Source organism: Channa argus, chromosome 6, assembly GCF_033026475.1.
Source record: "Channa argus isolate prfri chromosome 6, Channa argus male v1.0, whole genome shotgun sequence".
Classification (NCBI taxonomy): domain Eukaryota; kingdom Metazoa; phylum Chordata; class Actinopteri; order Anabantiformes; family Channidae; genus Channa; species Channa argus.
In genome coordinates this window covers 25,285,743-25,307,362 of record NC_090202.1, presented here as the reverse complement: position 1 = coordinate 25,307,362, position 21,620 = coordinate 25,285,743, and the positions used below count along the sequence as shown (strand labels likewise).

General features: G+C 42.2%; 2 protein-coding genes across 19 annotated transcripts in view; one reads left to right on the top strand and one right to left on the bottom strand.

The window, feature by feature from the left end:
- ryr1b (ryanodine receptor 1b (skeletal)) overlaps window positions 1-6,833 on the bottom strand; it is a 63,941-nt gene extending 57,108 nt beyond the window's left edge. For 9 of the 15 annotated variants that reach the window (XM_067508290.1, XM_067508297.1, XM_067508295.1 and 6 more), the window contains exon 1: window positions 3,985-6,092. In XM_067508290.1, coding sequence (XP_067364391.1) covers window positions 3,985-4,032 — 48 coding nt within the window. In that variant the 5' untranslated portion in view covers window positions 4,033-6,092. Of the gene's footprint in view, window positions 1-3,984; window positions 6,093-6,113 lie in introns of those variants that run through there. The other 6 variants (XM_067508301.1, XM_067508303.1, XM_067508302.1 and 3 more) reach the window with 3 other exon arrangements.
- Window positions 6,834-8,609: 1,776 nt separating this feature from the next.
- Window positions 8,610-21,620, top strand: rasgrp4 (RAS guanyl releasing protein 4). Of its 4 annotated transcripts, none has more exons than XM_067508560.1 (17): window positions 8,610-9,081; window positions 14,236-14,408; window positions 15,900-16,011; window positions 16,181-16,243; window positions 16,356-16,487; window positions 16,625-16,763; window positions 17,334-17,507; window positions 17,629-17,745; window positions 18,371-18,646; window positions 18,734-18,814; window positions 19,103-19,207; window positions 19,331-19,440; window positions 19,604-19,754; window positions 19,843-19,879; window positions 19,977-20,108; window positions 20,211-20,413; window positions 21,151-21,620. In XM_067508560.1, the coding sequence occupies exons 1-17, from the start codon at window positions 9,065-9,067 to the stop codon at window positions 21,259-21,261; spliced, it is 2,133 nt and encodes a 710-aa protein (XP_067364661.1). In that variant the 5' UTR covers window positions 8,610-9,064; the 3' UTR covers window positions 21,262-21,620. The 4 variants fall into 4 exon arrangements, with proteins under 4 accessions (XP_067364661.1, XP_067364660.1, XP_067364663.1 ...); XM_067508559.1 differs by having other exon boundaries at window positions 8,611-9,081; window positions 16,622-16,763; XM_067508562.1 differs by lacking the exons at window positions 8,610-9,081; window positions 14,236-14,408 and having other exon boundaries at window positions 15,939-16,011; window positions 16,360-16,487; window positions 16,622-16,763.

The window sequence follows — 21,620 nt, the reverse complement described above, 5'->3', positions numbered from 1 at the left end:
CATTGGACTTGTGTAATTAAACAAGATGAAATGAGATAAAGATTTTGGTAACTGAGCCTAACAAATGTGGGTATCAACTTTGAAAAGAATCCAAAACTCACCTGGCTAAAAAGTAATTGGAAGGGCATCAAATAGCTGAGTACAAACCAGTCAGCCACGATTGTTTTTTATTGCTCTCTAATCTATGTCTGTGTGCCTCTGTTTGCTGTATCTCTACTGTAATGTGGCATTGAGAGAAAAATGGCATAGATTGCAAAAAAACACATAATTGGTTTTTAAAGTTTAATAGGGACCAATTACTATTTTTATTTTTTTTATTTAAATATTTAGTCTGGTTCTAACCATCTAGTGACCTAATTCACCAGATGAGTGCTTCCTTTATAATATGATGTCTGGGCCCACAAATGTCACAACTTTTGTCACAGCAGCAAACACACACAAACACACACACACACACACACACACACACACACGTCTCCCAAAAGGATGCTCAGAAGTAGGACACTGCCTTCTCTGGTTTTTCCCTCTAGATTGTGAGCACTAGTGACACGCTAAAAAAAGAAACTATTGTCATTAAGTGGAACTCAAATACCCCTTCAAACGCACTTGTGATGTGATTCACACTGCAAATGTGCCAAGCAGTGACACATTTTTCACCATCATCAACAACACCATTGTATGAACACTGGGTTTCCTAATGTAGAAGCTTGCATTTATAGTATAGTGAGACACTCAGCAGACAGTTGCTGCTGTGGACCTTTCTAACAGGGAAGAAAAGGCTGCTGGCTATTGCAAGCTAAGTCTGTCTATGGCAGCAAATGTGGAGACTGAAGTGTCTGAGTGTTTTTCAGGGAAGACACTGAATATTAGATACCTCCAGTTCAACAGAGGGCATCCATTTTATTTTGCTGGAGAAAGAGTTTAAGTAACAGGCTGCCATACAGCCACTGTCATGTCAAGTCCCACTGGGGACTGTAGCTTGTACAACTATTGAAGCCACACTGTGATCACTCAGTGCTGTATGAGTCACAGCCCTGGGCCATTTTGGAATAACACAACAAAACCCAGAATAGAATTGAGCAGCATTGCTGAGTAATCTCTGTGTGGCCTTTTGTGATGTGAAAATGAGCACTGGAGATGTGCTGAAGATGCACAAAATGCATAACATTTTTTCTGTGTTCCCCATCTGTCACACAGAAATGAGCTCTAGCATCAAATCTCTTCCTTTCTTTTAACAAAGTCCCCATGGAAAGAATAACACTTAATGCCATAATACTGCACTGCCTTATTCCCATCATGTTTTCCAGCTCCTACATCAAATAGTCCATGAGTATGCCAATATGCAAGAATATAACAGGGCTGCTCAAGTAACTTCTGAGCTCCAAGTATGTGCCATCATCACACTCAAGATCTTTGTGATGGACGTGAGGAACTTCAAACTTGTGGGAGATTTCACTAAAAATGCCTTATAGTATAACTGTCTGCTCAACCCTTAAGCATGACAAGGTAAACCACGTACATTCATGGAAGGCTGGCAGCAAAGTAACCATTATTACCAATAAATCATGGGGTTTCAGTACAACAAGAGTTATGTTGTTTCTACGCCCCAAAACCATTTCCTGTAAATTTTTATAAAGCATTTTATTTGATCAGTGGCACCTTCATCCTCCTACCTGGTATTGGTGTACATGGATGAAGGTTAATGTGTAACAACTCTATGCAAAGAGAAAAGATGCCTGTAATAATGATGATAATAATGAATAATGAATAACTGTACTTTTCCAGTGAAAGAGTCAGTTTTGGATGTTCTCCATTTCGTATTTCCAGGGGTGGTACACATCTGCTAGCTACATATAGCAGATTAGAAATATTGCAGCTTTGCAGACATAAAATGTTGCATTTTGGGGGAAAAACTATTTTGAGCACATAACATCCGGTACTTTGCTTTAAGAAAGATAAATCTTAAACATAATCGTAAACATCTGTCTCTCTACAGCCTTTATTATAGTAATATACAACTAACATTGTTAATATCAGTTATCCCAAACCAGACATGTGATAAAAGGAGGTTTAAAAGCAACATTCGGTCACATATTTCATTACTCTACATAATTTTTAAAGGGTTGAGCTAAACCCCCGCTATAAAGTGGGACTGTGAAGCTCCATGACACGTTATGTAACTATCTGTGCTTCATCACACCTTTAACATCCAATATAACCCATGAAAAAAAGTCCAGCGGAGAGAAACAGCTGACTCACACAATGCCTCTCATCATTGGCCTCCAATTAAGAGACTGACAGTACACACTATTTGGTTTACAGTACCATGGGCACTTTTTAGGCCTGTATACCCCATGGGGTTTGAAGTACACAACACATAGAGCTCTATTGTTCTTCCTTTTGAAGCGTCTCCCAGTTTAATCCCATATGAGCCTCTTGAACTAAAGGGCAAACCCACTAGTAATTCCGTAAAGTGTTAGTCTGTACTGCTGTCTTGTGGTTAATAGGAGCTTTTTCACCATGAATCCTTCCCATTAATGTAATTTCCTTGATGTCTTGTCTAGCACGACACGGTCTGGGCTACTTTGCACATCAACTACATTCAAATGCCAACGTTAAGTGAACATCACGGCAACGGCACTGGTAAAATGGAACTCGAACAGAAATGTATTTGACTTTGTTGATGCTCCTTGTTAAGACAAACTGGGAGGAGAGAGGATGTTTGAATGTCCCATATAATTGTTGATGGAAATCGAGGAAGCCAATAACTCATTGCATTGCTCTTTGCTGTCTTTTCTTTAAATTGCATTGTGTCACTGTTAACATCAATGACATTTGATTTCACTGTCATTAAAAATGGATAAAACAGTTTTGTGAGATGCAATGAATAACTCTGGAACTAAGTTGTACACTGTACAATAATACAGTGTGTATTAGATCTGAAACATAATCTTATTATAAAGATTTTAGCCAATATGTATTAGTTTACATGCTATGATCAGGTGTATACTGATGAGCACAACTGACAACATGTTTGTCCTGGTTACGTTTTCATGGCCAAGAGATGGTAGGTTTTAGGTTTAAGTGAATAGAAACAGCGGCAAATTAATGCAATAGAAAATATTATTCCGATAAACATAAAATGACATTTTTCCAGATATCGCATGCCTCTCTCACTCTCTTTGAGGAGGATTTGAGTAACTCAGCTGTTTTAGATGAGTTTTGGGTTGTTCCCTTACTGAGTTTAGGACTGGGAAGTGGATCTCTTTGAACTGTTGGCTTCTGTGAGGAAAACATGCAGACTTTGGCCAGCTGTCCCTTGCAGGCTCTTGGTAGCTTATTGCTCTGCTTCTTTACCCCACACTGACAGGCTCTACTTTCCTTAGATATAAATAGATAACGATGCTAACAGATGCACCAGCCCCCGTCTATCTCTGCTCACACACACACACACACACACACACACACACGCAGACTTTTGCCCATCTATTCTTAAGCTCAGAACATTCTGGAAGTAATATAAAGTAGATTAAGTGAGACGATGAGTAGTGCAATTTCAAAGTATAATTACATAATTAACGCACAGAATTTCTGAAATCGGAAGCAATTAAAGAAATCAATTACAGAGTTTAAGGAGAGCAACTAATAAGCAGGTCATGGCCCATTCAGGGCGCTTCAAAAATACTCAACTAAATACAGAAGCAAACCTTGGCACTAAGAATTGCAACTACAGATTTGACTTAAATATCCAAAGCCAGAAAGTTGATGCTGGGAGATCACAAGTCACTTTTAGGTCAAGAACTAGACCATGTGGACAATTATTTATCAGCTTCTTCGAAGTACAATTAGAAATGATAACATTTTCTATTTTAAAATTTTAATAACAACTCCCCATCTTCTTCTCTATCCCCAAAACCTACAAAACTTCTCTCCAGCAGCCAGTGGAGGTTAAACCTGCCAAAAAGGAAAGTAAGCCGAACTCACCGTTCGCAGGAACTGAATCTCCTCCTCTCCCTCTCCCCCTTCTGCCATCCTTCGCTGAGGGTTATTCGCAGCTCCTCGAGAAAATAGAAAAAATCCTTCAGTTTTTTCTCTTCAGAATTAGGAATTTTATCTCCTTTGCTACGTCCCTCCCTCTCTTCCCTTCCTTCCTCTTTGCTACCCCTCTCCCTCCCTCAGTGTTTCTCGCTCTCAATGCTAGTGTGTGTGGGTGTGCTGGAGGACAGCATGAGTCCTGTGACTCTCACAGTGTTGTGAGAGAGAGTGACGGGAGGTGAGGCTCTCTCCTCTCGCCTTCCATCCCCTCCAACCAGATGAGGGAGGGGTGATGGATGGCAGGCACCTTGTTATACATCTACACCACTCCCATCCCACCGTGCCGCCATGTTTGTAGAAGTGGAGCACTCGTTCCTACAGGCTGCCATCGGACACATACACACACACCTACTCCCCCCTCCTTCCACTGTCTGAGGCTATATAAGGAAAGGGGGATGAGGACTAGGCTCTGGGGAGTGTGCAGTAAGAACGGATGCACTCACGTGTGGACACACACGCACACACACACACCTTAACTCCTCAAAGTGAATAAGGCAGCTGCACTGTACCCTACCCCCTTCAGAATCAGGTGCACACATGCATCAATGCTATTTTCCTTCACTGAAGAGAAGACCTAGAGAAAACTTGTTCTCTTAAGAATGAATTTGTATCACACAAACTCATCTAACATTACTCTGAAGAGATAAATGCGATTTTAAAAAATCCTTATTCAACATTTGCAACATTATACAAACAACCGATTCTTCTCAATTTATGGAAATATTTGCCAATTTATTTTACTTTTACTTTTAACGCAATTTACACCAGTAAGACATAACTGTCAGTAACAATGCGTTTATGACTCCATCAATTTGATGAAAAGCTAGTAAAGTGCCTGATATCTATGACGTAAAAGCTAATCTGAATGGTATAATAATGGCTGACTGTTGTCTCGTTATACATCATCTCATATAGTTAACAATAATCATTGGTTTTATCACTTTGCAACTGAAAATCTGTCAGATTAAAGTAAAGCTAAAACTTGGCACATTCAGATGCTTTCTTACAGTCCAATCGATAACAGAATGAGATGCTTCGCACAGACATTATGTCAGGCTTTTAACTAGCTCTGTGCACTTCCCCATGACACTTTCCTATAAAATTTGGGATTCTATGGAAGCGTATTTAATTAGCAAAGGTCTTAATTACACTGTGAACAGCAATTAAATACCACAGTGGCATTTTTAACATCCATCCTCACTTCACAGTAGCAATATTGCTGTCAACAGCCCCCGGAGCTTCCTGTACTGCCTCCGTAGTCACACATAGAAAATCTTTGTACTGATTTAAAGGACATGAGCCTGTTGTCTGCCTCAGTAACTAGGCATGAAACCAACAAGCCATAAAAAAAAAAAACCCACAGGAAACTATTCAATTTTATTTTTCTTCCTTCCTTTTGAAGAGGATATGGGGTTTGATTTGAACAGTGACTAATCCGAAAAATCATTCCAATATTAAGAACCAATTCTGTCAATAACTCATTGAGCAAAACTGCAAAATACATTTCCTGGTTTCAGCTTTTCAAACGTGTGAATTTATTAGTTTTCTTGATTAGCCTACTAATAGTTAAAATATTGGATCTCTTTCTTGCTTAGGTAGGTTACCTATGTATTTGCGTCTTTAGGTAAACGCATCCAATTAAATTTCACTGAATAGTGAAAGGTATCCATCAAACCTCCTTGTGAGTCTCCTTAGTGTGACTAAAATCCCCTCAAGTCTTATTTTGCTCTGACACAAAATGTCTAAAGGGTCACGAATAAATGCACCAAACCAATGTTGACTGCAAGCAGCAAGGGCAAAAATTCAATCTTCCGATCGTATTGATAAACTCCGTGTTGACAGCGTGATGCATTTTTGGGGGGGAGAAAACAGGGGATCTGCGTGGGTGTCTGTGGCACACCCCTCCCGATCATATCAGGCAGCAGGGATGCACCAGACAGAAAACCTGGCCAGAGAAAAAGCGTGTCACACAGAAACAGTGAGCACGGTTTACGTAGTGTGCACCGACACAGCCTTACCCCCTCAGACTCCATCTGACATCCTTCAGCATGCTCGCGTTCTCGCCCATCTCCCACTGCATCAGCAACCGGCAGCGGATGAAGAGGTTCTGGGACGCCTCTCACCGGGGTTACAACTCCGTCCAGTGGGTGAAACGGGATGGAGCCGACGAGGAGGCAGGGGGAGAGAGGGCGACACGCCACTGAAGCAGAACTAACGTGAATTCTGGGAGTATGAGTCCTAATTCAGAAGTGACCTGCTGTTGCTTGATTTATCGTTCTTTCTTCGCCACCTCACGAGCCCACTTCCGATGATGTGTAATGTCGGCGCCGCGCCAGAGGGTGGCGTCATCAACCCAGGAGCGAGTTCCCACACGCCGACTCCAAAACCTCGACCTTTCGGTCCAAAGTGAATAAAATTAGCATTTGCTTTAAAAGCAGTCACGGGAAACAAAACTGCGGTGGCTCGTGATCGAGTCCACTTCTTTCAAAGGCAATTACAAATACATATATGTAGCCCCCTCAGCCCACCGTAACGTGCGCTAACTTTACGCTCGTTACGTTACATTGACGTTACCTTGCTACCTGAGCAATATTTTTGCATAACATAACACATTAAATGCCCTATAGACTTAAAAAGGTTGTTAATTAAACTCCACGCGGTGTCAAGTGGATTTGAAACCCCTGTGAGCTCCGCGAGATGTCCCCCGTTCCTCACCGCTTTGCGTTACCGTTAATTAGCGTACTTCCGCTTCTACGATGACAAAATAAAAGCCTCGAACCAAGTGACTACAACACGTTACAACCCAAACGATAAAAAAGACACTTACACCCGCAATCTAAAGGCTGGAATTTATAACAGTGTTGAATCATCGTAAAAAAGTTATAAGTTATTTTTCCGAACGTGATCAGTGACTCTACATTTACCAGCTGACCTGATTGCGACTCTTCCTGTGTCAGAGAACTATTGCTTAAGATTACAGTAATGTTACCCCATTTCCAGCACACAGCATTAAAAGGTTTTTTTTCTTTGACATTTCCATGTACCCTGTTTAAAGGGCGACTTCACAGATTTTCAACTTGATTCCTAGGGTTATACTTTCACTACTTTATGTAATCTATGAATGTTATTAATTTTCACTCTGCCCCTCCTGTATGAACATAAATTTACCACTTGCTGAAAAGGTTCTTTAGGGCAGATTACGTCATCTGCACTAGGTTTGGAGGAGTACGTTGAATCGAGCTCCTCAGTATGAGCAGCCAGATGACATCATCTGGTCTAATAATCTCCTCCAGATGATGTGATCGAGAAGAGCGTTCAGCAAGAGGCAGAGGGATATTCGTAAATGCGGAAGGCATAGGTGTCTAAAATACCAAATGAAAAAATCTATACTGGTAGTTGTGGTTATGTAGGTGGCACATTTAAACACAGGATCCATGAATTTACTCATCAGTCAAGCGCGAAGGGATGGATTGATGAATACATACAGAAGATATGAAAAATAAAATTAAACAACAGCATTCATCAATAAGCAAATATTTGAAGTAATAAAATATATAAATATAATGACTTCCACATTATTAATGCATCCATTAATACATGTATGTTTGTATTAAAGCCTAGATGCCAAGAATTTCTAATAAACATTCAAATCAGCCATGAAATCAGCCACTTCTACAGACTTGGGATGTACTCCCCAAACTAGAACCACAGAATGCAAGTTGAATATTGGTGAAGTCGCCTTTTAAGTCCTTCAGTAATCAGCTTCCTATCACAACTTGAAATGAATCTTTAGGTGTTCGGACTTGGCATGCAAAGGCATGCAGGAGCCCTGCTCTGTGCATCTTTCCCTGCTTTTGAATGCCATATCACCCACTCCCTCTGCCAGCCAGTCAGCTTCCTGCAGCAAAGGAGCCACCTCTGCAGACTTAGGGACATTAATGTCCCCTGTTTGGTCGCCTCTTCCTCTTGGTGTATTAAAACAAGGATGCCTTTGACTCTCCCTGTCCAGCTGCACATCCACATTCACAAGCACAAACACTATCTCCCTGTTTAACCACTTGCTACCCTGAGACATGACAGAGGGGGTTAAAAAAAAAGGCGGAAAATGAAGAAATCAGGATCGTAGACATCTTTTGGGTGATCCTGGAGAAACCTACACACAAAACCTCATTTTCACACATTTAATATTTCTTTTCAGGAACTGATTCTGTTGACAAGTTCATATAATGCTTCACAACGCTGTAACACAAGTAACATTTAGGTGTGGCCTGCTTTTTTCTGTGTTGATGCTCTGAAAAGAACCACAGATGTTGCTTCCTGGAGTACACTGATGGTGCTCAGATGATTGCTCATCACTCTCTCTAAATCTACTCCTCCTTCCTCCATAGGTACTGCATTTGTGTTGACTTATTTTCTCACTCTCTTGCTCTCTCTCTCTCTCTCTCTCTCTCTCTCTGCTTTCCCCTCCCCCTTGTGAACACACACACAGAAACTGAAGAGTTCCCCTATCTGTCAGAGCCAGTTCCTCCATTTAATATGCTGACTTGTTTATGTTAAGGGGACAAGTGAATGACTTTAGCCAGGTCTCACTTTACTCGGGAGGTGGTTTGACGATTTTTCTCTTAACATGTCTGCTTTGTTGCAGACAGAGGGGGCATGAGGTCTTTTTTGTTGCTGGTTTGTGGTAGATTGATTCTTCAGATAGCAGAGAGTGAGAGAGGCTGACTGACACGCAGACAGGTTTGAAAACCAGACTTTAGGCGTGGAGTTTAGCCTAGTCAATGACTGGCAGGTGGGCAGCCCTCCGTCCTGTGTCCGCTCTTGCTGCTGTGAGCACATAAACACATAGAGGACACAGAGGAGGAGAAGGAGGAGGAGCAGGGTCAACCATGGAGCTGTAGGGACACGCTCAGATGCCCGTGCGGATCACCAGTGGAGGAGGAGTGCCGCCGAGGACAAGAGCGCTGCAATGAACAAGGCCAAGAGGTAATTAAAAAGAATAAAGTAAAAAAGAGAGTGCATCAAAACTGAGAGTCTGGTGCACTCAAATCCACTTGCAGCCCAGTTTCTTAGTAAGTGTAAGTCTACATATGTGTCAGCGGCAAGTGTTTGTTGTGCAGCAGAGATGTGTGAAGCTTGAGGTCGTCGCTGAAATGCTATGTGGTTTGTGCAAAGGCTCTTGACTAGTTGAAGAGAAGCCATTTAGTTTTAGTTTCCACTTGGTGTGTATATGTGTGTGGGGGTCTGTGTGTGCTTTCTGCCATTTATTGGAATCAGTATGCAGTGGGGAAAAAGAGATTTTCTGTTCGAAGACAGGTTGCAGACACATACTGCATCTCACACACACACACACACACACACACACACACACACACACAGAGAGAGAGAGAGAGAGTCACAGCCAATGTCTTTGACCTGCACAACAGTGAAGAATATCAACTTCACAAAGTATGTGTGTGTACTGCACACGAGCACTCATCTGACATTCAACAGTTCCATGTGTCTGTTGAGCACTGCCGGCTCACCTTTCCATCGAAATGTGTTCTGCTTTTCTGTTCTGCCCAGCTAATTTCCATTTACATGTCAGTTCAATGGTGGTGTTTGTACTTGAGCTCAGATACTGCAGAGAAACACATTTAGAAGACTGTGTTTTTCACTGGTACTGTTTTTTTTTAATCGCTGTAGTTATGACCACAGCTCTTATCGGACTGCCTGGAATAAAAGGTTGCATGATAAACGTTAAGGTAGTCAGATGTGTGTTGCGTGTGATATTCGTTACCTGAATTTCAGGTATACTGGCAGAGTGAACACATTAACGTGCTACATCTTAATTTAGTACTAAGAATGAACACAAAACACGAAGAAATACATTGTGTTAAGATGCACAAATGATTAAAAAGCTTTGAGGAAAAATAAAAGAAAAAAGAAATATATTTTGAATTATACTAGTGAAAAAGTCATATATATGACAAACTAATCTAATTAACAGATTCACAGCCTCAAAGATTAAGAGAAGGGTCTTAAGTTAAAACTGATGGTGGATAAATTACGGTGATCATGTCAGTGTATGTACCCTTTTCATGGAGTGTGAGAAGATTTTAGTTCAGTGCCATCATTGTGAGATCATTTGGATCAGCTCACACATTATCAAAGAACTGATTCAATGTTAACACTGGGTTTTAGAGTGTATGTCAGAGTTTGGTTTAGGATGAGGTAGGAGCGTTCAGGTGTGATGGGGAGGGGGGGGAAAAAGCATTTTGCCAATGATTCAAGTACAAACATATGTGTTTGTGTGGGTACGTTTTCAAGAAAAAAAAACTTAATGTGTTTAGTTGTTCTGACCCACTGGTGTGTGTAGTTGCACAGGTACAAGTTCATCATCTAACTGATTCTTGCCATTTATAGATATGTGATGGAAATTCTCTAGCAGTAAATACAATAGTTGGTACAGTGGCTTCATGTTTGACAAAGTGGACGAATGGCTCACTGCAGTAGATGCGTCCACTTGATGCAGCGGGAGCAAGAAACCAGGTTGTGAGAGGGGAGAGTGAGAGAAAAAGAGCAGCTCACAAACAAGGCCTTCAAAGGGCCCTGGCTTCAATTAATCAATTAAGGAAAGAAAGCGAGGAATTTGCATATCCCCCTGCTAGTGTGAGAGCGAGAGAGGGAGCAAGGGGAGGGGGGAGCTGGATCTGCAGCCAGGACTCTTGACATGGATGGAAAAGGGAGTAAGAGGGGGATTTTTCCAAAGAAAAGAAGGAGAATTTGTTTCCTGAAAGGTCTGAATAGAACAAGGATGAGGGAAGAGGGGAAAAGTGGGTGAAAGATGACTTTGGGAGAAAAGCGAGGTGTGGAAGATCTTCCTAAAACAAATTCAGCCGAACCACAAGTTCATTCAAATTTAGAAAAGACACGGCTTCAGGTTTTAACCTCATTGTTATGCAGGGATTTCCTTTTTCAGGATCAAGTTTCAGCAGCCGTGCATTACCAGTGATAGACTGTTAAATACAGTGGTGGGAATAATAATGTTTATCATATATACCCCAGTTGTGTATCTGTCGCTTATGGAAAGATGAATGCAAATGCCCAAACAGTAGCTGCTGTTGTGTTCAGGCTTACATTCAGCTGTCCAGACACGCTGCACGGGGAAGTTTTACGTGATTGACTGCTGTGCTCGGTGTTACCTGCTCAGCACTCTGCGGGGAAATTCCCTGACAAACGTTATGACATCAGTAACATTTCCCCATCAGCACTTCTGTTTGTAGTAGCGATCGTGTGTCCCCATATGTGTAACTGCTATGACAGACAGATGAGTCAAAGAGAACGTTGACAAGTTGTAAAGGGCAGCGAGACAGGAAAAGTCAAAATGTACGACAAGGAAGTCAAATATTAACTGTTTTTTTTTCTCAATTTATTTACTTAATTAGATTACACATTATGAAATACCAAAATGTAAAAGATTTACCTGTAAATACTCAAAATGTCTAATCGCACAAGATAAAACAGAGGAAGCTGAAATTGTGAAAAGTCATAGTGTCAATAAAATATTTGTTGACTCATCACACAAAATTAACAAAGGAGACACTACTCTGATACCTGGTAATACTGAATACTAATCATTTTTCACATTCTATTGACATTTCGTCTTTACAAATCATCCATCTTCATCCCATTCATATCGAATTTCCCTTATGAAGACGAAGAGAGAAAAAAAAACTGTAAGTTCAAAATGACTAGGAGCCATATGAGGCCTCTCTGTTTTTAGTTTGGTTGAAAAAAAACTTTTTAATCTTGTCGATCATTATCACTCCTGAATTGGTTTTCTGCATAAAATATGTTCGCTAAATTTCTCAGCTGACAGAGAATTTAGATCTATATTACTTCTATACTTTGGAATGACGAATTTGGCTCAACCAGCGTATAAGAAATCGAAAAGAAAGGACATTGCAAAATAGCCTCTTACATGAAATAAATAGGCAGTTGGTGTTGTGAGGTGACCGCAAGCAGTAGGGCAAGAGGTGAAATTTGACTTTTCCCAGCAAGCTTCCAAACCTGGACCTGGAGCGCCTGAATGTAAAGGCATGGGGTCAACATCTCCCCGATCAGGTTTTCTGAATCCAAGCAGGGCTAGAGGGGAAATGTGTGGTTTGATAACTGTGACGGGTGGTTGTGAAAGAACATGCAGGCAGGAGAGCAGCTTGTTGTATAAATAGAACAGCGAATGTCACCCTGTACACCTGTATGAAATTGTGCATCCGTCCATATGTTGCACATAAAGTCAAGCTAACGTTTTGGTGTGAGCGGAGTGCGTATGGATGCGTATGCTATCTAATGCGTAACGCATTATATGTATCCGTGTTTAGAATGTGGGGAATGGGGAAATGAGCCACACATAAACACAGGTTAAGAGAAGGGGATGTAGGTCTGGTCATTCAGGGAACTTGTCGCCAGTTCTCTGAACTCAATGTGTTTCCTGGTAATGTTATCACATTAGATGCAATGTAGAGACTGACACAGTTTTGCAGTGATAAATAGGACAAACTGTTCAAATAAAAATCCGTCAAAATCTGTGACAATGACAGCTCTAGCACATTTTTGTAAAAACCGCCTGACCCGAACAAGTAGGTGGTAGGTAAGCTTTCGCCTAAACTTTGATTTTGTTTCAAATTGAACGGAAGCACCGTGGATCAAACCACTTAAAGTCAGTAGCTGGCTATTGTGAAATACAGTGCGACATTGCTAAATTAAGCCTCTGATCAGAAGAGGAAGCATTAATCGCATCATGAAACAAAGAAGTCTCATTTGTCTCTTTCAGGGCACGAAAAACTCAATATTAACATAGCAGAAAATAACGACTTACTCCTTGACCTACACCAGCTGAAAGCTGTTTTGCATTTAACCACGCTCAGCATTAACGCAGCTTCACTACAGGGTGTGGTCAAAGGTGTGGTCTGTACAACCCGCCACTTCTGTCAGCACCTTTTTAATTGAGGTTCCTCTTATTTGCAAACACGAAAAGGCCAAAGAAACACTGTTGAACACCATCCGACATCATGCAAGTAAGAAGGGATCTTTCCTTCCTAGGGAGAGTACAACACTCTAAAAAGAGGAAAAGAGCCAACTTTGTTTTACAGAATGCTTTTTTTTCCCCGTCTAGTTCCAGCAGGCTTAAGAGCAGTTAAACCTGGCGATGATATATGTCTGCATTAAACTTAAAAAAAAAAACCCATCCAGTTTAAAGCGCTCTTTTGTTTTGCGTAACAGACCTTTCTCACCCCTATGCTGCTCACTCTACAAAACATGACCGTAAATAATGCCGTGAGCCACCTTGTAAGCCGCAAACTGTGCTGTGTTTTGTGAACACTTGTCAGGTGCTGAGAAGAACGGGTTTTCTAAGGGAAGGTTTAAGAACTGCCCCTGTAGATATGGAATGGCAAAGGGTCTGCACAGGGGTCAGCGCTTGTCTATCTTATTGCCACCCAAAGCCCACTGCAGTTGCTTATCTTCAACTCATTCACACTCCAGTTGTGGCAAGGTGCTGGCCTGACCCACTGGGAGCAAACTCGGGCCAGCAAAGTGCCTCGCTCAAAGACACTCAGGCAGGATCAAGCCACCAACCCTGGTGGACTGGTGGATGACCTCTTCACCTCCTGAACCACAGCCATCTGCAAATGTATTGTCAGATTTTTCAGGGGAAACTGTAGCTACTCTTTAAAGGCAGAGAAAACAACTCTTGTGGTTTATTGACTATCAAAAAAAAAAAAAAAAGGTGTTAGAAAAATGTGCGAACAAAGCCTGAAGCAAGTGTGCACTCTTCAGTAAAAGGCTTCTGAGGGCACAGAACAAGTTATTGCAGCACAACTACAAATAATTAACATTTTCTGACCAATTTTGCTATTATCTGTCAGGGCAGTGGCCTTAGACTGAAACACAGAAAGATACACACTGGTTTGCAGTTGCTCTGCCTGTGCAGGATGGCTCAGACAGCTGTAGCGCCGTAGCGCATCTTATCAGATGCGGGGAGCAGCGTTTCCTCAGATGCTGACCTGCACTACCTCACCACACTCTGCTCTACTTATTTCCAAATAACGTACACAACCTCTTTCTCTTTGTCTATCGGTCTCTCTCTTTCGCTCTAAGGAAACCCAGTGACATCCCAAGTGTGCTGAAGACCAAGAAGCTGGTCCAGCGGAGGAGGAATACATGTCCCAGTCCTCAGGACATCAGTCGGGCCCTGCAGAGCCCGACCTCTGCGCCCAGCGCCAGCGCTGCCAGCCTGGATGAGCTCATTCAGCGCTGCCTCAACTGCTTCGGTCAGTCTCCCTACGTTTGCACGGGCTCCCAAAATGTATCATCCGTCTTCAACCTTTAACACAACTAGGTTATATAAGTGAGGGAGAGTGAGAGGGGAATCCAGGGTGAGAGAAGCTGACAGGGAGGAGGGAGAGACGGAGACAAAGGCCAGTCTCATACAATCCAGCTTTGTTCTGTTGGGCTGCAGCAGCCAAGCAGCTATTCCCATGCACTGTTAAACTTAACTAATCTCTCTCCTCTCTGCTTCTAATTCAGTTGTTTCACTCTCACAACACGCTTAGAAATCTGGACAATTATTTACCAAGGTTTCGGGATGTCCAGTGGCGACAGGCCCTGCTTCATTAGCACAGTAATGATCAATGGAAATTCATTACGAGACTTAAAGGCTGAGGCAAATAAAAACTCAACAGCTACATATAGAAATGTTTTTTTTTCAAGGCCACTTTTTCCAGCAAAGGTTATAATTATATCAGCTGTTGTGCACTGCTGTGGAATTCTATGATGTGAACACCTTAGAGGACGCCTTCGCTGACGTAGTTGGGGTGGGACATATACATAAATCTCATTAAACTTCCCTATATTAAAATATCTCTACTTGTAGCTAAAAAATGCCTCCAGGTGACATCTATTCGAGGAACCTTCAGTCCCATTGCTCATATTATGGAGTTGGTAATCACAGTCAACCTGCTTTTCCAGAGCTCCTTGAGGTGACATCATCTGAAAAACTCCACCGGGTGATGTCATCTGGAGGAGTTTTTCAGCTAGAAGCACAGAAATATTTTAATACAGGGAAGTCAGAGGGAAGTTTAAAAGCATTAATGCACATTTACATCCTATACTGGAGCCATAGAAAGCAAGTTGAAAAAAAATTGTTTTTTTTCTTTAGGGATGGCGGTTTGCTTGTTCTGATCCTTTTAACACATGATGCTTCCCTCGTAAAGTGATGCCCAAGCATTTAACAAGTGCAACTTACTTGGATTCACAATAGCAGAATGATTAATATGTAAAAGGTGGCAGTTGTTTTACCAACAAGACACTAACCCTTTTTATTTATATTTAATTTCAAATTTTTGTAGAGCGTCTAATGAAAATGTGAATTCGACACATTTCTTTGGACATTTTTTTTTTTTCAGTATTTGCTTATTTCATTTATTCAGGGTCAGAGTTGGCTGAATCTCAAAGAGCAGGTGGAAAGGCAGCCGGTTGTCATTTTTTAAACAAGGTTAACCCAGACAGACCTGCTTAGGGGCCATTTACAATGTCCAGGGCACCTGAGCTGCATGCCGCTGGAATGTGGGGGGGGAGTAAAGCACCTTGAAGAAAACACATAAAAGTCCAAGAGCCACTCGTGCAGAACTAACTGACTAAATGAAATGAAATGAAATCAATGGCTTAACCACCGAGCCCTGGTGCAGCCCCCTGTTTTTGTAGTTGTTTTGTTTGGAACCATATTAATCCTCCCTGTGCTAAATGCTCTGTTTTGGTTGCAGATTCAGAGGGGAAGGTTTCTAGCCCTAGAGGGTCTCAGCTGGTCCACATGACTCTCATGATGCACAGTTGGGTCGTGCCATCTCAGACGTTTGCCCAGAAACTTCTCACCCTATATCCTCCACTGTTGCTCAGTGCAGTACTCTGGTCCCACCAGTGCACTGCTCCCAGTCACGTCCTCTTTGATTAATCAGATCAGGAAACAGGCATGGCTTTGTTTTACTCTCCTTGTAAAGTAGATTTGATATCCCTGCAGGTTTAGATCCTTGACTCTTTCTCTCACTTACAAGGACTGTACCTCGGACAAGAGAGGACTGAGGCGGACACCGATCTGCCACCTTGTCAGGTGAGTAAGGACACCGAACACACGAGCATGTTTGTACGACAGTGTGGCAGAACAGGTTATCCTGCTCTCTTTGTTGGTAGTAAACATATTTTCTTTCCTGCTTCATGGCAAGGCAGTGGATCAGCCAGTTCCCGGCGGTGTTCGAGGCAGACCCTCTCCTCGAGCAGACTATGGGGGACCTGTGGGCGCTGGTCCGGTCGGACGGAGAGGAGACGCACTCACAGCTCATTGACACATCCTGCTTGTGAGTTTTGTTTGGGTTTAAAATCGTGCCCAGGAGGAATTGCAGTTTGCATATTTGACCACAACTCAAACTTTTTTTTTTCTTTCCATAAATAGAAAAAAACATTTATTTTTGGTCCTTTTTTTTTTTCCTAGAAGCCCTCATAGTAACATTTCCCAGGCCCCCTCACCCTCTGTGAAGAAAAGGAAGGTGTCTTTGATCTTTGACCACATGGAGCCGGATGAAATGGCTGAACACCTCAGCTACTTGGAATTCAAGAACTTCTGCAATGTTTCAGTAAGTTCAGGGAAGATAATCTGACTTTTTGCGGCTCAGAACACAATAGGGGTGACAGTGCATTGCATTAATATTTATTTATACACTTAACTGTCCAGAGACAAATGCTCTGCACTTATATAACACTGTTCTACCTATTGTCACTCAAAGCGCTTTACACTGCTTCTCTCACACACTCTTACAACAATGAGGGAGCTAAGTTGGGGTTCAGTGTCTTGCACAAGGACACTTCAGCATGTGACCGGAGGAGCCGGGGATTGTACCAACAACCGCGGACAACCGCTTTACCTTCCTGCCCCACAGTTCAATGAAATGCCAGATGGCTTCAATAACCACATGATTTAACCCTAACCTCCTTACAAAGACCGACAGTAAACGTCACCACCAACAATATGTAATGGGTTTCTCATAATGTGCAAGCAAATGTGAAATTCACTTTTTTTATATTTATAGCTAACGGTACACAAACAGCTAAATGAAGTGAAAGTGGTTGGGTTGCATTTTAGATCAAATCTAACTAGACTGGCTTTCCTGTATGCTAAACTCAACCACTGCATTCTGATTGGCTAGTTCCTGGATTACCGTAGCTACGTGGTGCGAGGCTCGGTGAGGGACAACCCTGCTCTCGAGCGGTCGGTGATGATGTGCAATGGGGTCTCCCAGTGGGTCCAGCTGATGATCCTCAGCAGACACACAGCCCACCAGAGAGCTCAGGTCTTTACCAAGTTCATCCACGTGGCTCAGGTAAACAAAAGACTTAAAGGGATTTTTGTGCGGCTTTACTTGTTTGGGTCCTGTTTTTGGAGAAAGAAAAAAAAAAAAAAACAAACATGACTGTTCATTCTCTCGGGTCTTTCCTCTGTAGAAACTCCGGGCTCTGCAAAACTTCAACACTCTAATGGCGGTAACTGGAGGTCTCTGTCACAGCTCAATCTCCCGCCTCAAAGACACCTCTAACCTGCTGCCTCCTGACATCACTAAGGTACTTCTAAAATTGCACTTAACCCTTAGTCATCCCACTGATGATTGCCTCACCACAAACCTAGCACGGCTACATTTTTATCTGTCATATCAGTGTGCTTCCTAAACGTTTGACATTTTTGGCTTCACATCAATCAATTTAGCCTGCTAAATTATAAAGATAAATCGATGTTACAGTTATTCGACACTTTCACTTAAGTTTCTAGTGGCACAATTTTAATCTGATATTCATTTTTTTTACTTGTTCTAAGCAAAATGTCACATTATTTACAGGACTGGTGCAGATGGTTTAATGCCCGGCCATCAGCTGTATACAAATAGAAGGTTTTGCATCGAAGGTTGTTTAAGAATTATATTTGCTGTTCACACAAAATGAAGGACATGAACTCTACATTAAGAAACCGTCTTTAAACGCTTTGGGGTTTTTTTTAAACTTTGCAAACATCTCAAATGACTCACCTTCTGTGTATACGTTTAAACAAGTAAAACTTTGTACCAAATGTGCTCATTTGATCACTTAAATTTCCATTTGATGGCTATGTTAAAGTCTACATTACTGATGACATCTCATGTCTTACGCAACAGGCTCAGCTGCCAATACTTTCCTGATCTTAATCATCTTTCAGGCCCTGAGCGAGATGACAGAGCTGCTCTCCTCACGTAGCAACTACAGCAATTACCGGCGCATTTACAACGACTGCACCGGCTTCAAAGTGCCCATCCTGGGCGTCCACCTGAAGGATCTGATCTCGCTGAATGAGGCCCTGCCAGACTACATCGAAGAGGACAAGATCAACCTGAGCAAGCTGCAGCACCTGTACAGCAACATTAACGACCTGCTCGCCATTCACAGCTGCACACCACCCTTCGAGGCCAACAAAGACCTGCTCCATCTGCTCACGGTACAAGAACGAGGAGATTTTTTTTAAGAATTCAGATAAACACAATCCTCAAAGCACATCCTAAACTATGTTCTTGTGATGCTTCAGCTCTCTCTAGATTTATACTACACCGAGGATGAGATCTATGAACTTTCTTACACCAAGGAACCCAAGAATCCCAAGATCCAGGTCAGTAGAGCTACATGCTCCTCTTTCAAGACGAGCTCTATCTAACGGCATCGAGCTCACAGTTGTTTTAACCTCTTTTCACAAGAGGAGGGACATTTGTGTTTTTTCCGTGGGTGAAACATCTTCAAAACAAAAGTAGAAACTCTGTGCTGAAATTCATCAAAGTCAGCCACATCAAAGTGCTATACGTTAGGGAAGTGTGTTATGTGGTGGGTGTGCTCTTTTTTATTTCTTATTTCTCACATATGCAGTCCTTCGTGTCTCATAAATGCATCTGTTGCTTCACAGCCTGTAGCTCCAGTAAAACCGCCGGTAGTTGCAGAGTGGGGTTCAGGGGTCACCCCCAGGCTTGACCCCGACACCATATCTAAACACGTCAAACAGATGGTGGATGTGAGTATGTAACTCTACAGCAGCCTCCTGTCTTTCACTTCCTTATTACTTGGCAGGCTAAAGCAGAACTAACAAACTGCTCCTTAACAACCAAACATCTGATTGCTCTGTTGCCCCCTGCAGTCCATAATGAAAAACTACGACCACAACCAGGATGGCTACATTTCACTGGAGGACTTTGAGAAAATAGCAGCCAACTTCCCCTTCTCCTTCTGCACTCACGAAACTGACAGGTAAGGAAGCTGTGCGCTCGCTCGCTCGCACACACACACACACACACACACACACACTCACCACGATGTAGCTCCAAAACAAACATAAAACCACACGAGTTGCTGAATTTGTCAACGTCACCTCAGTTAGTCACTTTTGTGTTGGACTTTTTTTCCTGCACAGGGAGGGACAAATCAGCCGTGAGGAAATTACCTCTTACTTCATGAGGGGAATGTCCATATGTGCCAAGCTGGGCTACAACTTCAATGACGCGCACAACTTCCACGAAACCACATACAAACGGCCAACATTCTGTTACACATGCGGAGGCTTTGTGAGTATCCACTGTTTAGGTTTTCAGTTCTCCACTGTATAAATACTCACGTTGCAGAACGTAATACACGATGTCTTCTTGTATCTAGCTGTGGGGAGTTATCAAACAGGGCTACCACTGTAAAGGTAAGACTGTTTAAAAAAAGATCCCAATCCATGTCATTCCGACATTTGTCTTCGTGTTGTGATCTCAACGCCTCTTCACATCTTTCCTGTCTCCCAGACTGTGGTATAAACTGTCACAGACAATGTAGGGATCTGGTGGGGATGGAGTGCTTAAAGAAACATAAAAATACAAGTGGGTCCTGCCCATGCACCCCCGCCCCCGACTCAAGACCTAAGGGCAACAGCTGGAGTATGTAATTTCTCCATCATATGCAATCCACTACCAAACACCATTCCCTCCTTTCGAAAGTAGCCTTGAACAAAGTACACTGACATCATATGTCCCTGCTAGGTTCAGAGGAAGAGACCTTTGTTTTCCCCCAAAGCAATGAGGCAGAGCACAACAAGGGCACACCTGTTTGGAAAAATAACACCAGTGACTCGACACTGTCAGACCGTGCCACTCAGACAGACCCCGGAGTGTGGACCCCCGAGAAAAAGGACAGGAGGGGAAACAACAACAACTCACTTGTACATTCATCTGCAGATAGAAAGGTGAGCACACAGAGGAGGCCGTGATTTTAGTCATTTTTACATTTAAAAAAAGGATTTAATTAATATAAGTGAGCTTAAAATAAAATGGTAAATGGTTCTGTGATTTACTACCATATCAGTACCCAAAGTACCAACACTACTTCGGTTTCACCCACGCACACAGAGACTTTAGCATGTAAGCAGTTGAGCCAGGAATCAAACAAACAAGGCTGAGATTGATGGACGACTGCTCTACGTCCTAGTCACCATGACATAGTCACGCTGATCAATCATGAGTTTGCCTCTAGTTTGGTTTCCAATAAAATGTTGCGGCGGTTGCTGTTGCTGCTGCTGTTGCTGAGGGTTGTTGGAAGGCGTCTGGCTGCAGCTCTGGCTGTATCCTGTAGTTGCCCTGGTTGTACGCACCCTGGTTGTAGCTCTGGCTGTAGCCCTGATGGTGAATCACAGCGGTCAGAAGATTTTAATTAAGTTTTAGGTTTAGTTTATACTTTTGCATTTTATGGTTTTTTTTTTTTTTTTTTGTCATACACAGTCATTATTCCACATACCTGGTTACATCCTCCCTTGTTGTAAGGGACTGGATGATCGTAGCTTCCTCCTGACTGCTGGTTGCGGTTATAGCCACCGCGTGATCGAAAAATTCGATATGCGTTATCGTGATAATTTATGGGTTTTTGCAGTTAAAAAAAAGTTTGAGTTAAAAAAAAAAAAAAAAAAAGTCTAAATTTGTCTTCCAGATCAACACACTGCCATCGAGAACCCGAGGATGCTCCATGCCCGTTTCCTTCCTGCAGGAGAAGATGGAGGAGCTGCACCTTTACAAGGACAAGAGCCGAGAGCCAGACTGAGCGCTCCACCTTCTTATTTATTCCCACATGGACAAAACGTGCAAGGCACCACCATGTATCTGACAAAGCTGTGTCTGACTGGTGGGGAACTGATGAGATTGACTTGGCCATTCAGAGTGCCAGCACTGATGGACTCATTTGTGTTTCAAATATTGTTCTGACATGTTTCTAATTTTATTATGTCTCATTAGTTTGGCTTATTGTTTAGGCTTCAAACATAAATGTTCCTACTGTAATTTATACTTTTTTTTTTTTTTTTAAAGAATAAGTGCCTTGTTTTTCTGGTGCTAAAATGTTGCGAACCTCAGTCCTTCAGGTCATTTTTGATATCACATCATTAATGCAGGGTAGGAAATTAA